General features: G+C 37.9%; 1 protein-coding gene across 1 annotated transcript; it reads left to right on the plus strand.

Moving 5' to 3' along the window:
• Positions 1-5: 5 nt before the first annotated feature.
• On the plus strand, positions 6-24,772 carry LOC139119761 (protein SFI1 homolog). The gene is made up of 29 exons (XM_070683648.1): positions 6-345; positions 596-820; positions 1,972-2,043; positions 2,370-2,480; positions 3,213-3,307; positions 3,970-4,190; positions 4,624-4,783; positions 5,221-5,382; positions 5,728-5,798; positions 6,287-6,379; positions 7,184-7,281; positions 7,863-7,929; positions 8,356-8,486; positions 9,623-9,704; positions 10,620-10,712; positions 10,830-10,915; positions 11,104-11,179; positions 11,697-11,792; positions 12,653-12,729; positions 13,558-13,660; positions 14,216-14,312; positions 14,705-14,865; positions 15,470-15,544; positions 18,719-18,970; positions 19,707-19,897; positions 20,788-20,910; positions 21,276-22,079; positions 22,713-22,830; positions 24,516-24,772. Exons 1-29 carry the CDS (start codon positions 116-118, stop codon positions 24,618-24,620), a joined length of 4,275 nt encoding a protein of 1,424 aa, XP_070539749.1. The 5' UTR covers positions 6-115; the 3' UTR covers positions 24,621-24,772.
• Positions 24,773-25,062: the final 290 nt, after the last annotated feature.

A 25,062-nucleotide genomic window follows, 5' to 3' on the forward strand; every position in this document is an offset into this window, starting at 1 on the left:
CATATCGAGGCTGTAATAACAAAATGGCGGCAGTGTAAGACGACTTGAATCTTCCTGCGCTGTTGTTCTCCCTTCCAATGTTGTATATTTCCTGAAGCTGCATGGCTGATTCGAAATGACTAGTGAAGGAAGAAAGACTCGCATGCCACAGTCGCCTTCTTCGAATTCTGCATCTAAAGCAGAACACTTTACAGCGAAGGACAACCAACAACTAAGGGCAAAGGCCAAACGGGCGATCTTGGAGGAGCTGAACTTGCAGCTCCGCGTCAAGGCTGAAAAGTTGAAACTCAAAGCAAGAGCGGGTTTTGGTCAACGTGAAAATGAAGCCGATGCAACTAGAGAAAGGTAACTGCCTTCATTTAAAGGGCAAAACAGCATTTTAATCCATTTTTAAAACTTTATTTCAAGTCGAAACCGGGAAAAGAATACACATATGATTATGGAGTTCGTGCGTGTCGAAACTTGCGTGACATCTGCACGAACAAGTGTTTCAATGATCTACACTGAGAAATGACGGAAAACTTTCGTCTGTGTCAACAAGAAATCCTTACAACTCAAAATTATAACATTACCCATTTACTTCCTTTTCGCACAGTCCCAGTGATACTGGGGAAATGGAAGCCGGAAGGACAATCACCATAGCAACTCCGCCGTCGAGAATCCCAGTGTTGAAATTGAGGCAAACTTCGGCGACGGGTCAGGCTGACGACTCTCCGGGACGTCAAGTTAGGAGTGAGCGGAAAGGAAAGCAAAGAAGCATAGTTTACAGACCGACCTATGATTGGAATAGAGGGGGTAGAATGAAGGAAATAAGAATACGGTAAAATTCATTGTTATTTTCACCATCACCAGTACCATCATCTTCACCAGTTTGGTGCCACCATCATCATCATCATCATCATTGTCATCATTATCATCATCATCAAATGTCAGTTTTATGTTAGAATAACAAGTAAACATGATTAAAAAGACTTGAAAATGACACAACTTCAATTTTTGATAAAAAGTAACAGTAGATGATAACTTTCCAGTGTTTTCTCCAGGTTTCTCTCACAAGTCGGGGATGTCACCCGCTGCTTAAAACTTGACAGGGGGATTTTGTTCCGATTGAGGGGCAATAGGATAAATTATGCAAATTTAAGTTCTGCAAAATAAGATTTATTTCCATGTATGAGCAAAGTAAGATTATAGCATTCATTAAATATCAAATAAAAAAACCCTCTTGTTTCTTTCTTTTTGTCCATTCAGTAATTGTTTAATAAAACAGAAGCCTGAACAAATCATTCACAATTTTTGTTTCATTTCAGTTCAAACACAGTTTTGTAATCTAGATTCTAGAGGCAAACTCTGGTTGATAGTCTTCCAGCTTTGTCACAACCTTCTGTAGATAGGATGCTTGTATGACTTTACTGTGGCTACAGTTAGTGGATTACATCAACTGTATGATGTTACATCATAGACAGTAATCATGAAGTGCTACTGGTGTAAATCATAATCTCAAACCTCATTGTAGAAGGGCAACGTGTCACGCCTTTGTGATTATTTGAAGTGGGATTCTGAATAGATAGCCAAGGATTTGCGCAATCACACATCCTGGAGAAAACACTGCATGATTTTCAGTTCTGTATATTTTTGTCATTTTAGTATCCATGTCCGATATAGATGTTAAGTCAAATCACACCTTTAGGATTAGAAACTTTACTAATGAGTTCAAATATTTCATAAGTTTGAATTTAAAGGATATAATGTTTTGAGTCAGTAGTTTATTTCCTTATACAACATTACCATTTTAAATTTGTAGAATCAGTTTGTCAATTTATTAACCCTTTGCACCCTGACCCCCTGGTACTCTATGACGTCATCGGACATTTATGTCCGAGCCGGGTTCAAAGGGTTAAAAGTGCATGGACACAATGTTGCACATGTATCATGAACATAGACACCTCATGTTTCCAAATATTTTCTATGCAGGCATCTTGCCAGAAAGTTTTTTCACATATGGATGCAAAATACATATGGAAGAGTAAAGCCCTCAGCCATAAGGTAAGAGAGAGGTGTAACCACTATGCTTCACCCATAACCAAATCTTATGAACAGTATACAGTCATGAATCATCAGAGTGAATCGAATTATTAAAAAATAGGATAAATTATTGCATGCGTCATGTTCAATCAGAAATAAGAAATCTACTTGATACATTCTAAGAATATTCTCAACCAAAAGTTACAGTGTACATGTATGCAGTGCTTCCTTCTGTAGCACTGTCCAGACCCTTGAGCACTCCAGGGCCTATGCCACAATGTATTTTCAGCAACTGGACACATTTTTCAACCAATTCAAATACCTACACTCAACCCACAATTTTGCAGAAAGCACTACAGGCAAACCCTACTGAGGAAGACATTTCAAGCATGGTACAATGAATGGTGGTCTGAAAGGAAAGAATGGAGATTGATGGTCAGAGCCGAGTACCATGATAGGTAAAGAAGTCATTATAAACAACTGTTGCTTGTGATTTGATATATGGCAAGGGCCACTGTATGCATTAGAAAAGTACTAAGTAGGAAGTTTGGAAACAGAAATGTATCGCAGAGTTCATAGACTGATTTCCCACACAAAGGCACAATTGAAAAAAAGCATCTATTGTTTCCAGTATATCTCTAAATTCATCCTGCTATCCTCTTTGTATCAACATTGATTTTCTGTGCATTTTGGAGTACGATTTCCACGGGTATCCTTTCTAACAACAGCTGACAAACACTCATCGTATCAATCAGCATAAATGTTTCAAGAAATCGTGGACTGACAGCAGATGGCCAATCACAGCACGAATACTTTCAAATGTACCACGGCTGTTGTTAGAAATGAAAATTCTGTTTCCCAGCTTCCTATTTTTCTAATGTACACAGCGGCCCTCCCCATGTATTGAACCACAAGAGACTGTGTTATAAACCTGTATCCAGGACAGAAACGTTCTTTCTAGCTTATGAATCAATATACTTAGTGCAAAAAGCACTCCATACAGGTGTATGTCAAAGTGCTTATCAAGCCATTTAAACAAGGGCCTTGAACATGAAATACACATGTAAACCTCATTGTCACATACATGTGAACCGCATCTCTCATTTGCAAACTTCACAAAAACCGTCTGTAGTTGTTTCTTGATTTTGCTTGTTTGAATTGTCACTGATCAAATTTCCACCTTACCCTAGATTCCGATTATGGCGTCAAGTGTGGAGTGCATGGAAACACTTTGTCATCGTTGAGAGGATAAAGAATGCCAAGAAAGACATAGCCACACAACATGGTGAGTATTCCCTTCTAAATGTCATAACTTTCAATCACACTGGTGGGTAATCCCTACATGTAAACATCTGTACGTGGTGTCCTCCTCATTTTGGAGACAATGTACTTTCAACAGCCACAAGCACTTTCCTAGTTCTTCATCTGACACACTGAAATTGTATGATTCTCCTTTATCTCTTTATAACTAGTGCCATGTCAATCTTCCGCAAAGATTCAATTTTTAGAGGGATTGATAGTGAGCTTATTTGATATGAAATATGTTTTCTTTTGTCATGGAATTTAGCCTTTTTTCAATAATTTACATATTTGAAGAGTGTAACCAAAACATGGATGGTCCACAACTCTAACTCCCAACATTGAAAACCCTAAATGTGGTGTACATGTACAATAATTTTGTCAAACTTTCAGAAAAAAAATTATTTGACGATGTTCATAACATGGTAGAATTTTCATATTCTGCTGTGTATATTAACAGTACAAGTTTCATGTATATCTTGAATATTTACTTCTTATCGCAACAAAATTTATCTAATTGCAGGAAATGTAGAGAGAATGTCCAAAACATTACTTCAATAATATTCCCTTACCTTTTCACTACTGTACGCTCATAATGTAGGGTGCTATTGCCACGTTATTGATTCATAACTTATTGTTTGCATACAGCAAATCAGACAATTTTATCAAAGGTGATGGGAAACTGGAAAGCATATATCCAAATAAGGAGAAGAAAACAAGCAGTGTATCTGCGTGCTTATGAAAGAGCTAACCAGAGTTTACTGAAGTACACATGGTGTCGTTGGAAACATCAACTGGTACAGAAATACAGACAACATGATATGGAAGACCATGCTATGCAGCATTGGGCTTCTGGTTTGCTACAAAAGGTAATGGTTTTTTACAAGTTGCATCAATGAAATCAAATCAGTATATCGATATTAATTTGCTAGTCATAAGATCTGTTGACTAATTTACTTGGGTGTCTGCCTGGGTTCATTCTATGATTGACTTGGCCTTCAAAATCAATAATCAGATATTTCATCATATCAGTGTTCTTTGCTTTGAAGATAAATAATGTATTTTAGATCTGGTTAGGCCAGAAATTTTCAATTAGACACATGATTAGTTTCAGTCATACATGAACCAATTGTCATATTCCATTGGCGAAAAGTAATCTGAAAATAATGATAATTACAATACTATTTTAGATTTGTGTTTTCAGTCAATCAATTCTCTCTGTCTCTCTGTCTCTCTCTCTCTGTCTCTGTCTCTCTCTCTCTCTCTCTCTCTCTCTCTCCCCCCACACACACACACAAACAGGCATGGTTGACATGGAGGCAAAAGTTTGCCCAAAAACAAGAAGAGAAGAGGAGACACATGGCAGCAGATCTCTGTTATGAGAAATCCCTTGTATCGAGATGTTTTTACAGAGGTTGGATAGAGTATGCAGTGTTAAGAAGAGAGAAAAACCAAAAGAGAGGTATTTACATTCTAAGACTTGTGACTACTATTGCAGTATTTCATCAAAGCACTTGAATCTTATTTTAACTTGTTCCAAAATTTCCAAGTGTTACATGTACAGTCACAGACAAAAACAAGCCAAATAATGATTTTAATATCCATTGGTCTACACTGTATACACTTAATTTGAAAATAGGTAAATAGATATGATTGTATGTCAGAAAGAACATATTTGTAAACTGTTGAGCAAACATTGTACAGGTATATTGTCTGGTTCTTGGGTTGATGTTTTAGTGAATAATTGCCAACTATCACCAAAGTGGTGAGAACCAAATGACATCCTCTGTTCATGCTTTCTTGTACTTCTCATGTGCCATGATTATGGCGGCTTTATCCTTTATTATAAATTTCAAACAATTTACAGACCAATCTCTGATTTTTTTATGTTTACCTCAGCATTTGCTAATCAGTTGTACCGGGAAAAGTTGCAGTCGGGATGCTTTCAGCACTGGTACAACAGATGGTACAGACACAGACTTCTGGCAGAACAAGGAGAGGCACTTGAGAAAGTTGCAAACAAGATCTTGATAAGGAGAATGTGGAACAGGTGGATGAAGTGTATCCTTGAATTGGAATCTATATATAGATGTATAGAGTCCTTACCAACCATGATGCAGAAATCCTACAAAATATCACTAGAAAGTAATGCTTGTGATGCTTATATGTGAAACATTACAAATTGTGTGGGCCACATCAAAGTGTGAATGGAAGTCGTTCGATAACAATACAATATCATCAAAATTGTACACTGGTATTCTATAATATTTCTAAATAAATGTAGAAAAAAAATATTTCTCCTCAAAATATTTTTACTACAAAATGATACCTATCTTAGAACTAATGGCTATTGGTTGTTTGAGGTTACAGCATAGAATGTTGTTAGATCAAGCCTTGACTTTGTAGACATTGACATATGTGATGATAAAAGAAGGAAGAAACACTTAGCAGATGAACATTACAAGCACCACTTGATGGTAAGTTGTCTGCCCTCTAGTTGTTGTCTGTGTTTTTGAGTGCTGCCTGACATTTCCTAATGGATCACTCCTTGACAATTCATGAAAGGAACTATTCAAGACAAACTGATTTTGTAAACGTTATGACAATGATATATCACACAGGGACTTATCTCAAGTGCTCAAGGGTGTGCACAGAGTTTCAAATACTGTGCAGAGCTGAAGTTTATGAAGAGCGTGCATCAAGTTTGTTCAGTCAGTGAGCTGTTTCATCATAGCTATTTGACGGTCGCTACAGAAACCGAAACATAATGCGTTTGTTTAAACATTTACCGTTTTATGATCTAAAAATATACAGTGTTGATAATTTTAAGGTGAATGTAATTTCTAATTGGTTTTGTCAACCATATGTAACACTCCAGTTAGAGTTTAATACTGGAACTGATGTTCAGCAGGCTAAATGTTATATAATATACCAAAAAAATACATATATTTTTCTTGCATTGCAGAGAATGTGTTTCACAGCAATGCATTTACACAGAGTCCAGAGAAGATTGCAAATGATGAGAAATCATATGGCAGAACAACTATCTCAAAAACTGGTAATTAAATCTAACTTTTTTGGTGGTTATTTTATTCTGAATGTTGATTTAAACATCAAGCTTTTTACCGGGGATATCCAGTTTGTTACTAGTTCTTCCCAGCTTATGATGAATGACCAATCTGTTGTGTTCACTAAAGTAACCCTAGGCTAGTAATTCAACAAGCTGGCATCTCCAATACTAGACTCTCTCACAGCCCCTCGCTGGCTTAACCTCAGACCTAATACCGCCCTCAGCAGTTGAACTGAGCTTGCTCAGCTCAGCAAGCCGGCGAACGCTATAGCACGGCTGGCTCAGTGAGCGTCGTATGTTAGAAAGACTGTTAAGGGTGCATAACTGCGTAGTGAACGAAGGGGTTGTGAGAGAGTCTACACCTATACTATAAAATATCCTCTTTTTATAAGAGTGTAGTTCATTGAAATAAACTTGTGTCTTGTGATACAGTGTCTGATCAAAATGTAGACTTTGATAAACATAATCATGATCTGGGAATTACACAACAGGGAAAGTTTCCATTGATGCTACAACTTTCTGATTTATATACAAAAATTAATTGTCTGTCTATGATCTTTTTACTATATTTTTGGATATCATTTATGCTATTGACAAAAATAGTAATTTTTTACCTGTAATTACATCATGTATCAAAGAGGCTGACCGCTAGCTGAGGTGAAAAATGAAAGCATGAAAGGGACATAATGGGTGTGAATTTCTGTGGGCAACAGAAAGTGTCACATCTGTGAAGCTATATTCACTAACAAATCTTTCAGTCAGTATTATTTCTATGATTCATAATCATTACAGAGACAGAGAAGGGCTTGGAATGCTTGGATGTTGCGATGTGAGCAAAATGAGGAGTTGAAATTACTCCCTCAGTCAAGGAAAGCCCAAAGACACTACAGGTAGGTAACCTGCTGAAGAAAAAACCAATTATTTACTCAGCTCGTACATGTGAGAATAATTTTTTGCACAATTATCAAAACTAAATAACAATAGATAAATAAATAAAGTTTTTAAGGCATCAGAAGTCTCATATCAGATCCAAGTGTATTGAGTGATTTCAGATCATCTTTCAGAAATTACTGGTCCACTTTGGGATATATTGTAAATCTGGCAGTTTGCTGAAATCTATCAATGATCTGAATCACTGCAACTTGCATTAATGTCAGAGACGACAAATGTTAAACATTTTCAAAAAAGGATGATATACCCAGCAAACAACTGTTTTGATATATAAAGTAAATCCCATCATAAAACAAGATATTGTTTTCAAACAGGTGGCACAACTATAAGTGCAAAGTTCATGACCATAGTCATAGTAAAAAACTTGGTGCAAAAATTTTAACCATGCACAAATCCTATTATCCTTGTTCATATATCAACGACCTCACATTTTCTTGTTGAAATTATATATTTCAACAAGTTTAGTGAAAATGTATACCAGGACAGATTATCAAGCTGTATTGCAATATTTTCTTTCAAGGTACAAGACTTTGAAGGAATGTTTCCAACAGTGGAGAAGGTACATAGACTGGAGACAACACAGACAGGTGAGGTAGTGGTGACTGTCTCATTTGGAAATAACTTTAAGTCATTGCCTTTGAATGCTAATTAGTCTTGTTTACCTGTATCCATGGCCAAAATATATTTGAAAGAAATCCTTTAAAAGACACAGCAGTGAGTTGAGCTATTGATGTTTAGGTTCTATTATGTGTGACAGATGCTGTCATCTGTGTTTTGGTATAACTGACCTACCAACAATGAAATACAGTGGAGGATACTGTTATGTCAAATGGAAATTCTCCTAAGATATTACCTATGTGAAGTCTATGAATCAAGACATTACCTATGTAAAGTCCATGAATCAAGACATTACCTATATGAAGTCTATGAATCAAGACATTACCATGTAGGACTGGGTCTATTATGGATGCCACAAATATAAACACATCTTTTTTTCTTGACAATACTTACAGAGTCAGTACAATGCTGCAGACGCTCATTACATCAGTAGAGCTTTGCCGAAGTACTTATTCCAATGGAGGGTCTTTGTCCAGATAACCAAGGATAAAAATCAAATGAATGAAGATGCCGTCCAGTTTCGAAGGTATATCTTTGTCTGAATCTTCAGATGTAGCTTAAAATTTCATCAGGTCCAAGTATTTTGAGATAACATGCTTGATGACATCAATTCTAGTTGCCTGCAACTTTTCTACAATTCTATGGTCAGAAGAAATGCAGCAACTTAGCTCAGTTATTGAACCACCCTATATTAACGGTGAGGATGTAGTCAAGCAGTTTTGACTGCAATGTCTTCGCTAGGTGACTATTTGCCTTACATTGTGAGTTTGAACCAGGTGAAGAATTTACTGGATTCTAACTGAACAAATAGCTGTGGTAGGCCAGCAATCAATCAACTGAAAGTTACCAAAAGAAAGTCAAATGCCACAGTACATCGCTTCCTCACCGCATCAAGGGCATGATTAGTGTTCAGGGTTTATATGTATACTATCTTTCATATGGCATTGACTTGAATTTGAAAAATACCACATTTCTCAATTGGAATCGTATCATGTAAGGTGTATATATGTCTTTATCTATGAATTTCTGTTTCGTAAACCAGAGCAATCATTCCAGGGAACAGCAGAAATATTTTCCGGATTCCCAAACCATGTACCTATCTTCACCTATGCCGTTGAAAACACAGTATATTGACAGATGTTCAGTGTCTGATGAAAATGTAGAGTTTGCAATAATACAGACTCTAGTTACTGAGGAGATTGGTGATATTGAATGTACCCATAAATTGACAACAAAACATTAAAGATATCATTGTAAATAATTCATGTACTTTGACTAATTAAAGTGACTGCAACCTTGATCTTTTCTTCATATTTTAACGCTGGTACTTTTGCTACTTTCTGCAGTTGGTTTTCAAGCTATTACATTTACTACCTGGTGCTTTAATAATTTGCATATATATATGTTATACAGTTGTATTTACTGTGAGAGGTAGCCACAAATCCTTGTAGCATTATAATCCACAAGTGTAGTATTATGTTATGAAGGTGCATGAGTGTCGTATCACATTACACATACTGTAGTTGGTCCTGATATGTCAAGCAGATTTCAACTGCCACTCCATTTTTAGCATAGAATTACCGGTAAGCATAGATAAATACTTGGCTTACATGTAAACACTTTGTTTTAACCCCGTATTTTTCATTCTCATGTCCTGTCAAGGTCAATTCTATACAGTAAATATTTCTATGGTTGGTTGGGTGCTTACCGTACAAGCCAAGACTACAGAATGATGTTAAGAATGGTGAGTAAGCATGGAATGTGAAAAATACTCAGCTTCACTCTCATCATAACTATAAACAATCTGAGTAGACAAAGACTTTCCCCCACTGTCCGCTGTACTTGAAATCAACCGTTAGAAGCATCAACAGTGTGTTCCACTGTTGACTCATGAAAATCATGGCCTTATGGAAAGTGTTGACCCACTGCATATATTTTGCTCAAACTTTCCTCTATAAAACTTTCGATCATTCTCTTACTGAATCAAGAATAAAAAATCGATGGACACTGTGCAAAGTTTGGTACTAGAGAAACACATTACCTAATTTTTACCAATATTTGAAATTCAAAATGACTGCCATCCTGGTGTTAACTCTATGCAGAAAAATAATAATTTTTAATGTTCAAAAAACTAAGGCAGTGAAATTTTTCTTACTCCAAGAGCTTTAAAATGAGCCCCACACAAGCTTTAGATCAGCAAAGTATTGAAAAAGTTTGAGTCCAAATATTTGTCTCTGAGGTGCATTCTACCTTGAAAGACAAAATGCAATAGAAGGTTTAAATTTCCTTACTTTCAGGCTTTTGGATTACCAAACTTTACTGTAAATAATACCAAGAATATGCTTGGGTTATATCAACTGTTTTATTCAGTGATGTATTTTATGTCTCTGTTGGCTTCATGAAGAGGTTTAGCTCATGTTGCCAGAGCTGCTCATTCACCAACAGAATGTTATTAGACACATATTTTAAAGTTTACTAGCACAAAGTAATTTTACAGTGTAAATCGGTGTTTTGTTGTCTGGAATGTAGAAAGAGGCAAGAATTCAAAAAGTACATTCCCACTCGCAGCCTTTGAGTAGAGATCTTTACACCATGACTATCTGGTAGCCATTGAGCATACTAGTTATTAATATCATGGTCCATGTTTATGCTGTTACAGGCTATTCTACATGACGACAAAGTGATAATGCAGAAAACATTCTGTAAATGGCGACAGAAATTGAGAGAAAGGCTCCATCAAGCAGATCAAGAGGTGGGTTGTAATTCAGTGATTTATCCAATATTATCACAGTGAAATCAGACAATCCCAGTGTTGTGATCTTTGACCTTGATTTATCATTTTCTTCTTCCAATTTTATTTGCATATTAGGAAGTTGCAAGCAGTCACTACCATAGTCCCCTGTGCAGGAAGGTATTCACAGACTGGAAGCTATATCGAGATGGAAATAAGAAAGCGTAAGTTGTATGTATTCAGATGATGCTCTTTTTAACCAGTGATATAAAGGGCAAGCAAAGTTGCATGAGCTTGTAGCCATTAAGTGAAGAAGAACAGGGATGGAAATGTTTGATTTTTAAGTGTCATCGGGTTTTTTAGCAGAGTGAACAAACATGTTCAAGAAAACCATCTGCTTTTGTATTTGCAGTTATGAATCAGAAAGGAAAGCTGCAAGGCATGATTATTTAAAGACTGCAAGAAGAAGCTGGAGAGCATGGAGACAGGTAAGTGATCAAACCAATGCTGTCAAAGAAGATGCCAATTTTCTGGAAAAAGCAAATGCATCAGAAAGTTTGGCATGAAATTTTTGTTGTGTCAGATTTCATGATATATCCGGTGTTCCTCCCCTTCCTCATTCCTATGCCAGCCTTTCACCAGCCTCTTTCCTTCCCAACTTGAAACATTTCAGATTTGACTTTAGCTCTACTTAGACTTATCGACCATGCATGTTGTAGATAGATGCAAATTTGCATTCTCATCCAGCTATTCAAAAGTCAGTGTTTCTGATCAGTAGATGATGACGATGTTGTTTTCAGGCAAGGATTATTAGTAGTGTTCATAGACATCATTTCACGCTAATTACTGCCAACCTACATGTATGGAGTCACTTTGGATAGGGACTAAATACATAGCAACAGGTCCCCAGGAAAATCCTTGGAAGTTCACATCCAAGGGTTTTGTGTATTAACAAATCTATCATGCTGTCATCACTTACAAGTTGCATCTGTATCCTATGCACAGTATATTGAACATCACCAGCAGAAGAAAACCAAAGGAAACCTAGCGGACACTCACTACGCACAGAAACTGTTCAAGAAAGTCATCACAACCTGGAAGGTATGATTGCAAATATTATGCATAGATACGTTATGAGAATTTGGAACCTGTCAATGGTTACCTTTCTTGAAGACACTGTATTTCAAGTTCAATTGACTGTGTACAGTGGAATTTATTACATGCCTCGTATATCGAACATCGCGCACTCCATGGGATTAAATGGTAACTTGTTGATGACGTTTGGGGGATGGGGGGGCGCATAGTCATCATTTGACTGAAAGTGCACCGGAACTATTTTCAACTTGACAATTCGGGATTTAAAAATTATGAAATGACATGTTTTTCATAGGAAATACTGTTTTCACAAAATTACGACAAACCGCGTTACAGTGATTAATATATCAATTTGCCATTCAATTATGAAAATCATTCTATTTTTTGAACAGATTTCGTATTACATGGAAATAAGACATATAATTGTCCTTTGTATGTTAAGCCAAAAAGTTGCAGTGAAAATTATGTATAAGAGAGGCATGTAATAAAAATATTATTGCCCAAACAAGAGACTATGTACCCTCGAGGCAGGTGACCATTTGCCCGATGTAAGGAGGGCAAATGGTCACCAACCCTTGGGCACATAGTCCCATGTTTGGGCTATAATACACCAGTATAGTATTCATATGCACAGTGAACAGTCAATGGAACTCACTCTGAAATGGTCTTAGCTGTGATATCATGGTGCATCTGAGTAAAAGTACAGTAAAACTGGCCGATTGCAGTTACTAATATAGACACCACAAGGTGCTCATGTAATATGGACATTATCTGAGCTTAGAGTGGTTGGAAAGATTTGTCTTTCCAAGACAGTGGCTCCATGGTTCTAACACAATGATTCCTCTATCTGCTCTTTGGCATTGCAGCTTTACACCAGGCAGTCAGTCAGGACAAAGCGAATTGTTGAAGAGAAAGTCATGGCTCACAACCAGCAGCTGTCAAGGTATATCAGATCACTACTTTTGCATGATCTCTTGCATTCAAGGGTACAAACCAAGATTTGAAGATAGGGTCTGTCAATTAGGGTGGAATGCACCTCTGGCAAAGACACTCAAACCCTGACTATGTGATAAGTCTGTGCAAATTAACAGCTTGTGTTAACCTGTAAAGTAACTTAACTTATCGATGTCCATTTTTTGGGTGGAGAGTCTAAATCTTTATTTTGTTCAGAATCACTCTGCATACACTGTAAGAAACTAAAGTGCTGCATTTCACGAAGCAGCATATGGTATTTATTTGCCAACAATGAAGTTTCGATTCCTCGGACACTTCCCCATTCTTTGTATTATCAAACTATTTGTTTCAGGAGAGATCTGTCTAGGCTTTATTTTCGCAGAAATGAAAGTGCTCCACGAATTTTAGTATTCGGCTATTCTGTATCTTGTTCAGAGTTGGTTTGAAAACAAAGAAGAAAAGAAGATGTATATATCTCTTCTTTGTGTTAAAATAAACAAATCAATTTTTAGTCTGTAAGTTTTCAGATAGAATGTAACCATTAAGAATTTCTCACAAAAGTTGAGAAAATTTAATTCTTTAATCAAAAATTAAATACTTGATGCATTTTTTGTGTTTGTCAGCAATTCATTATTTGTTCTGCATTAAACATAACCAGAAAAAAATCTGTGAACATAAAATACTAGTAACCTTTCTCATATTCATATCCTTGGCTGAGTTACTATAAAAACAGATCTACAAGTTACAATTATCTTTTTAAGAGTTCTCAGTTAGAAAGTCAGCTTTTGAGCTTTGATTTGATTTTCTTTTTCATCAGATGGGCGTTGTGGCAGTGGTATGAACACGTGAAAGAGCTAGTTGAAGACAAAGCATTGGAAAATAAAGCTACAAATCACTGGCAGATATCTATCAAGATAAAGGTATCATGTTCCTTCTTGTTCTAGATTGAATGTAACATCTCTCATAATACCACTAGAATGTTACAACATTTCCATCTGTTTGGCTGATTCAGAGTGATTAGCATTACACAAATGACATGTAGCCTTGCTGTCTCTGCTAAACTTGACATGCATGTGGCCATCCACAAAATCAACCAAATGTTTACTGAATTTTTCATATGAGTTGAAATCAAGATTGCAATAAAAGTAAAGCCTTGTAAAAGTAAAGATTTGTATCAACACAGAATATTGTTAGCTATCATAGTTCAGAAACATGTTTCTCATTGTCTCCAAATTTTGCATGTAACTCTGTCACTGTCTGGTTATAAGTGTACTATGTAAGTGGCATTACATATAACCGCATTAGAGTTTCATTCATGGATGTGGCACTCATTTTACTGTTACAGTCACAAATTAAACAACTTTTGGAAATTTCACTGCCAGAATTCATATTCCAAAATGCCATAATCAGTATCTGTCAATAGGGCTGATTCAGAACAACATTGCAAAAATCATTCTTCTAATATCTCTTTATAGGTTTTGAAAAATTGGCATGAATACACCATAAAGCACATCTACAGGAAACACTGCAAAGAGCAGGAGGTAATGGAAGCCAGGCAGTGTCTTGATAAAGGTAATATTTATCACAGGGTCTATGTGTGATGGCAAAGTTCCAGATCTCAACTCTAGCTTTGAATTATCCTGAGATTCTGTGACTGTTCCAATAATGCAAGTTCAAATACACTACTGGTAAAACAAGAAGCAACACATGTGCTTGAAAATAGACACACAAGTTGTTTTCAGCATAATTATTTCAGCAAAAAATCTAGAAACCTACCAAGGAAGAGAGAGAACACTTTCTTTGTATATCGGCAATGTTCTTGATTTTGCCATGTTGCAAGCTGCGAGTTTACCCCATAAAAAAGAAACTGTCTGAAACGTACCCAGGTGGCAATCAAATTGATTAAATGCTAAAGCAAAAGAGAAATATCAGAGACATATTAGAATTCTATTTCTATTTGACAGCAAAAATGAAAAGGTTTTTCCGTCAGTGGATTGAAAATCACAAGAAATCTGTGAAAGATAAAGAGCAATTACAGAGAGCAGTTGAACATTGGAAAAGAAGACAGTATGAGAAAACATTCATGGCTTGGATTAAATATAAACAGATATCCATCAGAAAACAGGTGAGTATCTCTTCTTTCCCTCCATTGAAACTTTATAAAAATGACACTTCTTGCGAAAATGTATTGTACAAAACCTTTTGGGATTTTGTCCCCCGGGTTTTGAATGGGACACCTGTCATTGCAAACCAATCTTACATGTAAAGGATCTCGTTGGCACTTTTGATCATCATTCCTTATGCATCTCAGGCCTCTGCATCTTGTATATCACATGGGATTCCTGTAGTACTCCTATGGGCAAGTTTTAACCCCTTGATAATTCCATAGGATGCCTACGAGTTATTTTTGTAAAGGGACCGAATATTTTACGCAATGATTTACACAATACTTAAACATTACAAAGTAACACCCAAAGAATTGCAAGAACTATCTAGCATGGCTGGACCTCTACATCAATCTACCTTTAACACCGAATAAAAGATTTTCTGAATACTAAGACAACACACAAGATACAAAGTGTTCGTGCTACTTAGTAATTCTGTATTTATATATGTTACTATTTGACTTTACACAGTCTCCTAGAGTGGATTTACGCAAATACCAATTTAATTGAAGAACAATGTCTCTGCATGTATACATTTTACTTAAACCATTATTTTCATTGCAGCTATTGGCAAAGCAATCCATGTGGCTGCACAATACAAGACTATTGACATCACACTTCCTTCAGTGGAGGACACATGTAAGGAAACAAACTAATGAACTTTGTTGATTTTTTTATAAGTAGTTCAGTTTTTAGAAGCCCTTCTCTTGTTGTACCACCTAGCTGTTTCATTTGAACCAAATTTATTTACAAGTAAAAAAAGTATGTATATTGTATAAATAGTGTGATATTACAATATGATAAATATTTCATGAGTTTAAGCAGTTTCTGGTCACAGACATTATTCAGTTTATGGTGAATCTGATTAAAGCAACCAAGGAACCACCAATTTTTGCCCAGACTTGTATGCAAATTGCAGTGTTCTCCCTGAATAAGGTAACAGGGGCGTGGCGCCCTCTTGTAATTCCGAGCGCCCCCTTGCCGGAAATGAAAAAGATTTCATTATTTTTTTTGAAAAATAAAACAATAAAATGTACGGGGAAAAAAGTTGACAGTGATTTACAAGCAAAATGCAAGCGTGAGCGTCGATCCTGCAGGCTGCAAACGTAATTCTCATCGATCTTGCAAATCTCGCGAGTTTGTGATGTCATCCGAGATCATAAGCCCATGTGCAACTCATCGATGGCAAGCCATGTTTGCATGGCTCAAACCGTAATGTATCGTTAGCCACGGTCCCTCCATAGGGACCGTGCATTAGGTAACCGACTTTATAGCTGAGTAAACATGCCAAGGAGCTGGAGGTAACCAAGGACAGCAGAGTACACTGAAGTTTTTATAGGAGGTTAGAATTTCGCTTGTGTATTCCTTCCCAAAGCAAAACGACCTATTTTTAGGCTCCGCTGAAGGATGAGAACACGTGAGTGCTATGGTGATAATTTTGTTGTGGAACACTGTCTCAGATTTCTTTTCCTTTGAGTTTTTTATACGAAAAAAATCTGAAAAAAATAACTCCCAAGTGCCACCAAATAACACCATTTTAACCTCTGTTTTTCAAAAGCTCCTCCCCCCGCGACCGCTTACGCGGTCGCTTGTGGTGCTTGGCACCACGTCTTCGCCCTCTTGTACAAATATCCTTGGGAGAACACTGCAAATTGGTATCCAGGGAAAGCTGTTAATATGGATTTTTTGGATTCTGTGTATTCATGGTTGTGTAAGTGTTTGTTGAACACTGACAGGAAAAGCATATAAATGCATGCAAACCACATAATGCATTATTTCAAGATCTGATCTTTGAATGATGCATTTGTGATAATTTTCTTTTGTTGGACAACAGTGACACTTCAATGACCAAAAATCATTGCTACATTCTACTGACATGTCAGAAACAGATTACTGGTAATAATTAGGCCTGGGAATATTAACCCTTTTCCTGCCAAGCGCCCTTGTCCGTTATCCTGCCAAGTCAGTAGAAAACCGCCCCATAATATGTGCCTGCAAAAGATTGGCTCTCCTGCATGTTATCCTGCCAGGCATTTTGGCAGAAATCGCCCATTTTCAGGGTAGTTTTAGCCGTACTTATACGTGTTAGACTTCGATAATTTCTACATGCCTGTTGACAGGGGAAGGAGCTCAAGGGTTACTGCAGAAAAAAATTGAGGTCACCGGCTTTGTTTGCCCCTGGGAGTGCGTCATTTTATTGCCGTTTCATGTTTATTTTTTCTGAAATAAACTCCTTCAGTATTGCGCATGTCCGCTAGGCACAAACATCACCTCACTCGTCTGTTAGTCAGAGACCCTGGGGGTCGTGCTAGGGGTGCGGCAGCACCGGCAAACCTGTCCTGTTTCCCCAGGGTAGGGTCAATTGAATACGTACCTTCAACGACTTGGCAGTGTAGCACAAAAACTATGTTTTTGCCGTTGTATTAACGACATGGCTGAGCCATTGAAGCACAGCTCCACGTAGTTTAGCCAGCTCATTTAGGAGTTGGCTTACGAGTGTTACCGTTCATTACCGACTTAATCGAGTGGTCCTCAGTCAGGTACGGGTTTGTACCTACATGGATTGGGCTGCAGCTAACCAGTGATAACCAGTCACTACACCCAAGTCGTCAGTCTCACTTTTGCGATGCATGGGTACAACGCAATATGCTTCCATTGTTCTAGCCATCGACGTGTCCACATGCCTGGCAGCCATATTGTACTGCTAGCTGGTTTGCATAACAAAAGCAGTCCCTGCTAAGTGCAGGCGGTATCCCCGTAGCATATTGACCTTATGTCACCTTTTGAATTCTCTGTACGCAAACAGCGTACGTAGTTACCAATGCGTCGGCAAGAGGATACGTTTGCCTGCAAACCAGAGCCAATACTTCTGACGATGGAATAAATAAAAAATCCAAAGCTACGTCCATTGAATGGCACGGCCAAGGCGGTGAAGGACGTTGCCTGGCTTGAACTTGCAGAGCTGAAGCCCAGCTTAGTACGTCGGACACCAGTTTGTAATGGTATTTCCGAGTCGTTCATATCCGTTCCATCGGAGGAACAAGTCGAGCCGTCCCGTCAAAAATACGTTCTCATTTTCAGTCACGCACTACTGAATAAGTGACTTTCGTCTCGCACCATCGGCACCATCTGCCAAGTCGTTTGCAAGAGGTAGCCTTCTAGATTAGCATTGCCGAGTTGGTCAAGTTCGGCAGCAATCTCTATAGTGCCAGGCAGCCAAGTACGTCCAACTCCGCCAGAAAACGTCACCATGCTATCCTGCCAAGTCCGCTAAAAAGCGGTAAAAAAAACCCAGCCCCCTCGGGTGTGGGGGACTGGCGGACAGGTTTCTGCACCTTTCCCTGTCTATCGACTCCCTGCGAACCCATTTCGAGGGGAAAAGGCGTTCCTTGTCAGAAAACCTCTCCTCGGATGACCCCTAAACGCACAGGGGATAGCAAAACGTAGTGCCGTCGACTTGGCAGGAAAGGGGGTACCCAAAAAGGGCCCGATTTCCACCGGGTTGGGAGAATAACGGTCACCAGTGCTTAGATTCTGGCTACACTGAATTTCAAGCGGATTTTCACCGACTTGGCAGGAAAAGGGTTAAAGAACTTACCCAGAACGCAGTCCCTTTGTGCAAGGACTTGCACAGAAGTTGCACTCCAACTCTTAAATGTTTAGTTTAAAATTTCACAAACTCTGCTGCAAATAATTCCAAAATGCAATTCTTCTCCAGTAGATCACACAAATTCATGTCAAAGTTGTCACACTTTCAAGATTTTCCCTGAGTTTCAGTCAAAAGTAAACAATCTGTTGCTTTTCCCCCTGTAGTTTCAGAATGCAGAGGAAGAGAACACAAAGACAGCAATAGCCTTATGGCAGTGGTCCTTAGTTGTGCAGAGAAAAGCATTACTGAGTTGGAATGAGTACACCAAGGAGAAGAAACGCAAATCGCAACGCATAGCAGAGGCATTAGACCAACGTAGACAGAGGTTGTTACGATGTGGTGTTAGTCAGTGGTTACGTGTTGCTACTGATCTCTCTTCTAGCAGAGCCAGCTATGCCGCACAGCAACAAGCCAAGGTAGGTAACTAGTGTTCTGTCATCCACTAGGGTTAGAAACAAGCCAAGGTAGGTAACTAGTGTTCTGTCATCCACTAGGGTTAGAAACAAGCCAAGGTAGGTAAGCTGGTACTGTTATGCAAACCAATGTCATGCTGCACAGCAACTAGCCATGGTAATTACATGTGCTATTGTCTGTTATCCAGTGGCATTAGAAACAAGCCAAGTTGTTCCTGATAATTCATTCAATAGGGCAAGCTATGCTGCACAGCAACTAGCCAAGGTTGGTTGATATTGATTGTGTGTCATCTATCACGGGCAGCTAAATTATACCATAGACACTGTAACAAACCATCTACTCATTAGAAATTAAAGTACATCCATCATCACACAGGGTTTGCATAATATCCAACAAGAAATGAGGATTAGATTTTGCTTATCTCAGTGAGCCAATTTATTCACAAGGTGTACCAGGGTACATACAATGTAGTGTTGCTGATTTACCAATCCTCCTCTTTCATTAGTTTTGCTGTGCCAACCATAGACAGTAGAGCTAGACTGTCTATGCTCCAGCAGACCAGTGTTACATAACTTTCTCTAAATGTCAACAAAAGATGGTTCATTACTTCAAAACCTTGAATTTGTTCACCGCTGGTGATGCCATGATGGATTATTGAGCGATTCATTGATTCTAAAGTGTAAAAGTTATTGACAAGTTATCCTCTATTTTACAATACATGGCTCTCGTCTCCCTTAGACCGCGTACGGGACCATGCAAGTTGTGTATCGATGCGCCAAACACTGGAAGGAATGGACACAGAGGAGAAAACAACAACAGGTCAGAGGTCATCCCAAAACTAAGATTGTACCCATAGTAATTAGTGCATCACCTGTCAGACCTCCAGAAAGACACTCCATGCTGCACCAAGACTTCCAGGTTGTTGACAAGTAAGGCAGTTTTATGACAAGCTTGCTTTTACATGTGAATACAGTGTTGCCACCAGGATGTGCCCTTGCGACAATGTCCCCCAAACGGAACCCGTTGTCCCGCACTCTGGCGTACTGCAGGTCACCTCGGGCACACTCATGAGTGGACTGTGTTGGGTGTAGTCTGCAAGTAATATCTGTTACTGATGATGACGTGTGTTTTGCATAATTATTTTGAGGCTTACATTATTACATGATTAAAAGTAATTAAAATGCTGCACTCGATCATAATTTGCTTGACTATAGTCCGTCTGAGCTCTGATTGGCAGCAGATACGTTATGTACTGCTACAATTCCGTGAAATTCAAGCATAGCAACGCTGTCCCGGTAACTTTACTTTTTGTGTGTGTAAAACTAATTTGTTACAAAATGATATAAAATTTGACTGACAACTGCCGCATGTCCCAAAAATGTGCAAAATGTCCCCAAAAATAAATGGTAGTGGGACACAGTGTCCCCTGATTTAAAAATCCTGGCTGCAACACTGGTGAATATATTCTACATCCAGATGTAGATGAATAGCACTGCAAAATAATCTATGGTATGGCATTATGCGATCTTGTCTTGTCTTGACTATGTGTAGCCTGGTTTCCTCTGAGATGAGAGTCAAGTGATAAACTGTAGAAAATGTTGCAATACCCTACTGTGTACAATGATGGTAGTATAAGGTAAAAAATCTAGCCAATGGTAGATAGTATTGATTCATAATACTATCAGTATGTATGCTGTGGAAGCAAAGCCACAAAGGGTGTGCTGAATTTGTGGTATTGAAATTTTCCATTTTAAACGATGCCTCTGTTTTTGGTACAAAATTTCCTAAAGGGACTGACCTGCAATTTTTGTGTACACAGAATCATGGGCGGAGTGAATGCAACTCAGAGAGCAAGGCCTAAGCCTAGGCGGCCAGACTTCCTTGTAGATTCACTGCAGAGGGAAGGTTTGATTGAACCTGTAACAGACAGAATTGAAACAAGGTAACATCATGACCATAATGTGTCTACAGTACGTCTTACTGATATGAGGTTTAGAAGAAATCCAAACTGGAAAGTAAAACTGTGATCTGCATGTGTTCCCTAATGGTGATTAGTCTGTAACTTGAGTCCTTGGTTATTCTTATTTTAAGGTTATTTAAGTTAACAACCAAATCTGATCAAGGTCACTATTTTTCTGAGAATATCTAATGCTAGGCTCCCTGGCAGAGCTTATGGCTGTATTGAAATTGACCTATATTGGCAAAAATACGCTTGATATACAGAGTCAGTATACTGTTAGGTTGTGATACTTTCATATCATATAGGAGCACAGAGTCCTTGATGTAGTTTCATTTCTTTCTCCTCAGACAAGTTGAGCCTAAAAGATACATATCAGCAACAGATACTGATGTAAAACACATAGAAACTGAAAAGCAGCAGTTGACAGTGGAAGATGAAATTCAGCCGAGATCAGAACCCACACCCATGAAAATGACAGACATGCATCAACATGAAATCAGCTCAGTCACTGAGAGTGAATTCTCTGAGGTGGCAGAAAAAGTGACCGAATTACGGGGCTATACCAGAGTCCCTGATAGGATCCCAAGAAGGTTAAATTATGAAGCAGATGTAGAGACTAAGAGACCAGAGGATCAGATGGACTTGGTAGATCTCAAAGACAAGGAAACCAAGACATTGCAAAGATCACTGCCTGTAACTCCTACAAAGAGTGTGCATATACTGCCTGACAGACAAGTGACGCCAACAAAATCTCCAGGGGTAGATTCAAAAACAACTCCCAAGAAAGATGCTCCAGTTTTACTCCCACCCTCCGCTTTCACAATTCCAAGCCCACACTTGCCCCCCTCCCCACCGAGACTGCAACTAATACCTCAATACCCAACCTCCCCTCTGAGACCCCAACCAACTCATCTGCTCCCAGCCTCCCCACCAAGACTCAAACAGTCATCACTGCCAAAACCAAGCCTGTTCATGTCTGCATCACCAGAGCGTGAAGCGAGAGAACAGGCTGCTAAAGATGCCACATCTCAGCCATGGATCAACACCATCAGAGCAGAAACACCACCAAGGAGTCGGGAGAGTGTACTCAAGGAAGTTATGCACATCAAAAAACAACTTCAGGAACACCAAGCAAATGTAAAACAACTAAAGTAAGACACATCAATATATCTTTTCTTTATATCAATGATGATGATAATGTTACAGGTTCCCTCTGCTGACAGCTTCACTATCATAATTTAGTACATGTGCGGTTAATTATTGTGTATGGAACAAATGGACATCTACAGAGAGAAATGAGATGAAAGGGCTCAGTGAAATTTTTAGAACAACTGTCTTGGGATTGCTGGCAGACAGTGCAATTTTTCTCTTGGTAACATTTATGTTTGGCGTGTAGAGCTAGTGCTTGTTAACCATGCTGTTTTTACAATGCAAAAATCCCATATTTTGGTTTCATCCAATGATGGAACTCCAAAGTGAATGTACTGTAAAACAAGTTGGATTAGCTGCATGCTCTTTTATCGTTTTCAAATTTTCATTGTTATCAGCAGGTTTTTAATTTTAATAGCAGAAAAGACATCCTAACCATGGTAAAAATATTAAGAAAAGTTCAAATTGGCAGCATCGTAAAGTAGCAAATCCAAAGAGATGGCTAAATTTGCTAAAAAAGGATGCTATTAAAAAGACATGTTTTACAGTATTCTTTAATGTAATGTGTGTTATTGAGCATTATTTTAGTAGACAATTCAATCGACCATACCGCTTCTTCATTTTTATTCATTCAGGGTTTTACAGAGACAGAGGGAACAGCTAGAAAGCTTTCTGGAAGACCAGAAACATGGAGTTAATATCAGTCTGAACATGCAAGCAGACCTTGAACAGGTGAAGGGAGAAATAAACATGGTAAGTGGTATACTTAAGCAATAAAGCACACCCAGCGACGGTATACCACGAGATTTTGACCAGTTCACGACGCGAGTGCATATATGACATGAACTGGTCAAAATTGAGTGGTATACTGTCACCGGGTGTGATTTATTGCTATTATATCATAACACAATATTGAAATTCTGGCGTAGAACGTCAAAAACGGATTTTTGCTCAAGCTGAGAGCGCGTGCGCCAGCTGTGGTATATCACCAATATACCACGGTTCTTTTCGCGTCTCGACCAATCAGATCGCTGTATTTGCGCCATCAATATACTGGTTATGATATGATATTTGATACAAAGCCAAGCTAGACAATTCACTGAGAGACAGGTACATTGAATGCATATTATTATAGATGATAGGTGAAATTTGCATCACAACACAGTAAACAAGCATAGGCTTTGTCATGCCAGGTAGTCTAGTCCATGTTGATATTATGGTAAAGCTACTTTATTCATGTTCATAAATTTAACTAAATGTTCAAAAGTATGTTTAAATGTTCATGCTTTATTTACTAAATCGATAATATAAAGTGAAATGTGAGGAATTATTCTAAGCTCAAACCACAAAACTTGTCATTGTGCAGTTGTTGTTGACTAAAATGGCTGGATCAAGTCAGTGCAATCAACTGAAAAGCTAGCCTTACAGCTGAACATAAATGTTAGTTTATAGCAATCAGTTGATGAGTTCGTGACTCTGATCTGTGTTGTGATGCCTAAGCTTACTGTTTATATTTCACAAACAGCATGGTTTTGTCACACAAGGAGCTGTCTAGCTTGTGTTAAACCCAGTGTAAATGAGAAAAATTACCACTACCAATGTCAGTGTATTGAGAGTTTGGGAGACAATAGTTACCTGATCAGATACAAATTTGCATATTTCTTCCAAATACAGCTAAGATGCCTTAACAACCGAGGCTAGATTAGCTCAACTTTTTGACCAGTCAATTTCAACTTTTCCAGGTTCCTGAATGAGACAACATTTGAACTCCATTTTTTCAGAGCATGTTTGAAGAAATGATGTAAATATTTGTAAACAAAGACCGGTAATTGCTGTTAATGGTCAGCAAGAATGACATGCAAATACAAAAACTATTCTTTATGTAGCGATACCAACATCATTCACAGATGGACATTAAAAGTTGTTCATTACCCCCGTCACAAAGTTGTGTCAATATAATTAATAGATTATGGTACAAAATACATCAATCATGGAGATATGATTCAAATAATGATACCAAACTTTAAGAGACTTTCATTGGTCAATTATGACCCTATGGCTGACCATTAATACTTGTTGTATGTAATGGCTTCTAACCTGTGAACTAGTGTTACAGTAAAACATATTCCCAGATGTTTGCAAACTGTGACCAAAAGCATTAATTTGGATTTGTTAGATTTGCCTTTAAGCTTTGTTTCATCCAATAATTTTGTGCTTTCCTCTTACCCTTGCTCATAAAGAGATGTTAATTGTCAGAACAGAGTTTGTTGTTCCATCAGTGAAACAGCTGTTGAAACTCTGATCAAGAAACAATTTAGAAAATCATCAATGGCCACCTGTGTTTATACAGTGTAATATATGTACTTTAATTTCTACTGAGGCTGTTCACATAATGTAATGTTAATGACAGTTCTCTTTTATCTCATTCTGTTTAACAGATGAACCTGGAAATCGCTGAAATATCTGAAAAGATTTCTAGTAAGAAAGAGAAAATGAGAGAATTAGCTGACAGAGCAAACTCACTAATTCGGCAAATACAGTAAACTTTGCTGTAGTTTACCCCATTGTTTCCCGATGTCTGTATATTAGCACTGAAATATACATCTGAATGAATGGACTTGTACTGTGTATGTTTTTATACCAAAAAAAAAAATAAACATTTATGGACAAAATAAATATCTGATGGTAACTATAATATTACCGTGATGGAATTACATATTTTATGCATTAGGTTTTTGTAAAATTTGTGAATATTTTACGATACTCAAAACAGTCATGGTCTGAAACTCATGGAAGGGATTGGCAAATGTGATTATCCAAGATCCGTAACTGTCTAAATCTTGGACCATACTTCATAAACCGTGCCTCCAACTTCACAAGCCAGGGGTGTTTATTCAGACAGGGCTCCTCTCATTGGTTGGAGAGACTATTCTATACCAACCTTACCGAGTCTTGCAGATGATGGCATGCCTCAACCAATGGACC

The sequence above is a fragment of the Ptychodera flava genome, chromosome 20 (genome assembly GCF_041260155.1).
Source record: "Ptychodera flava strain L36383 chromosome 20, AS_Pfla_20210202, whole genome shotgun sequence".
NCBI classification, from domain to species: domain Eukaryota; kingdom Metazoa; phylum Hemichordata; class Enteropneusta; family Ptychoderidae; genus Ptychodera; species Ptychodera flava.

What these genes read in the sequence shown, in the direction of transcription:
- LOC139119761 (XM_070683648.1), top strand. Translation starts at nt 116, where the DNA reads ATGACTAGTGAAGGAAGAAAGACTCGCATGCCACAGTCGCCTTCTTCG. An exon ending in AGAGAAAAACCAAAAGAGAG is followed by an intron (nt 4,784 to 5,220) that starts GTATTTACATTC and finishes TGTTTACCTCAG; the next exon opens with CATTTGCTAATCAGTTGTAC. An exon ending in GACTTCCAGGTTGTTGACAA is followed by an intron (nt 19,898 to 20,787) that starts GTAAGGCAGTTT and finishes TTGTGTACACAG; the next exon opens with AATCATGGGCGGAGTGAATG.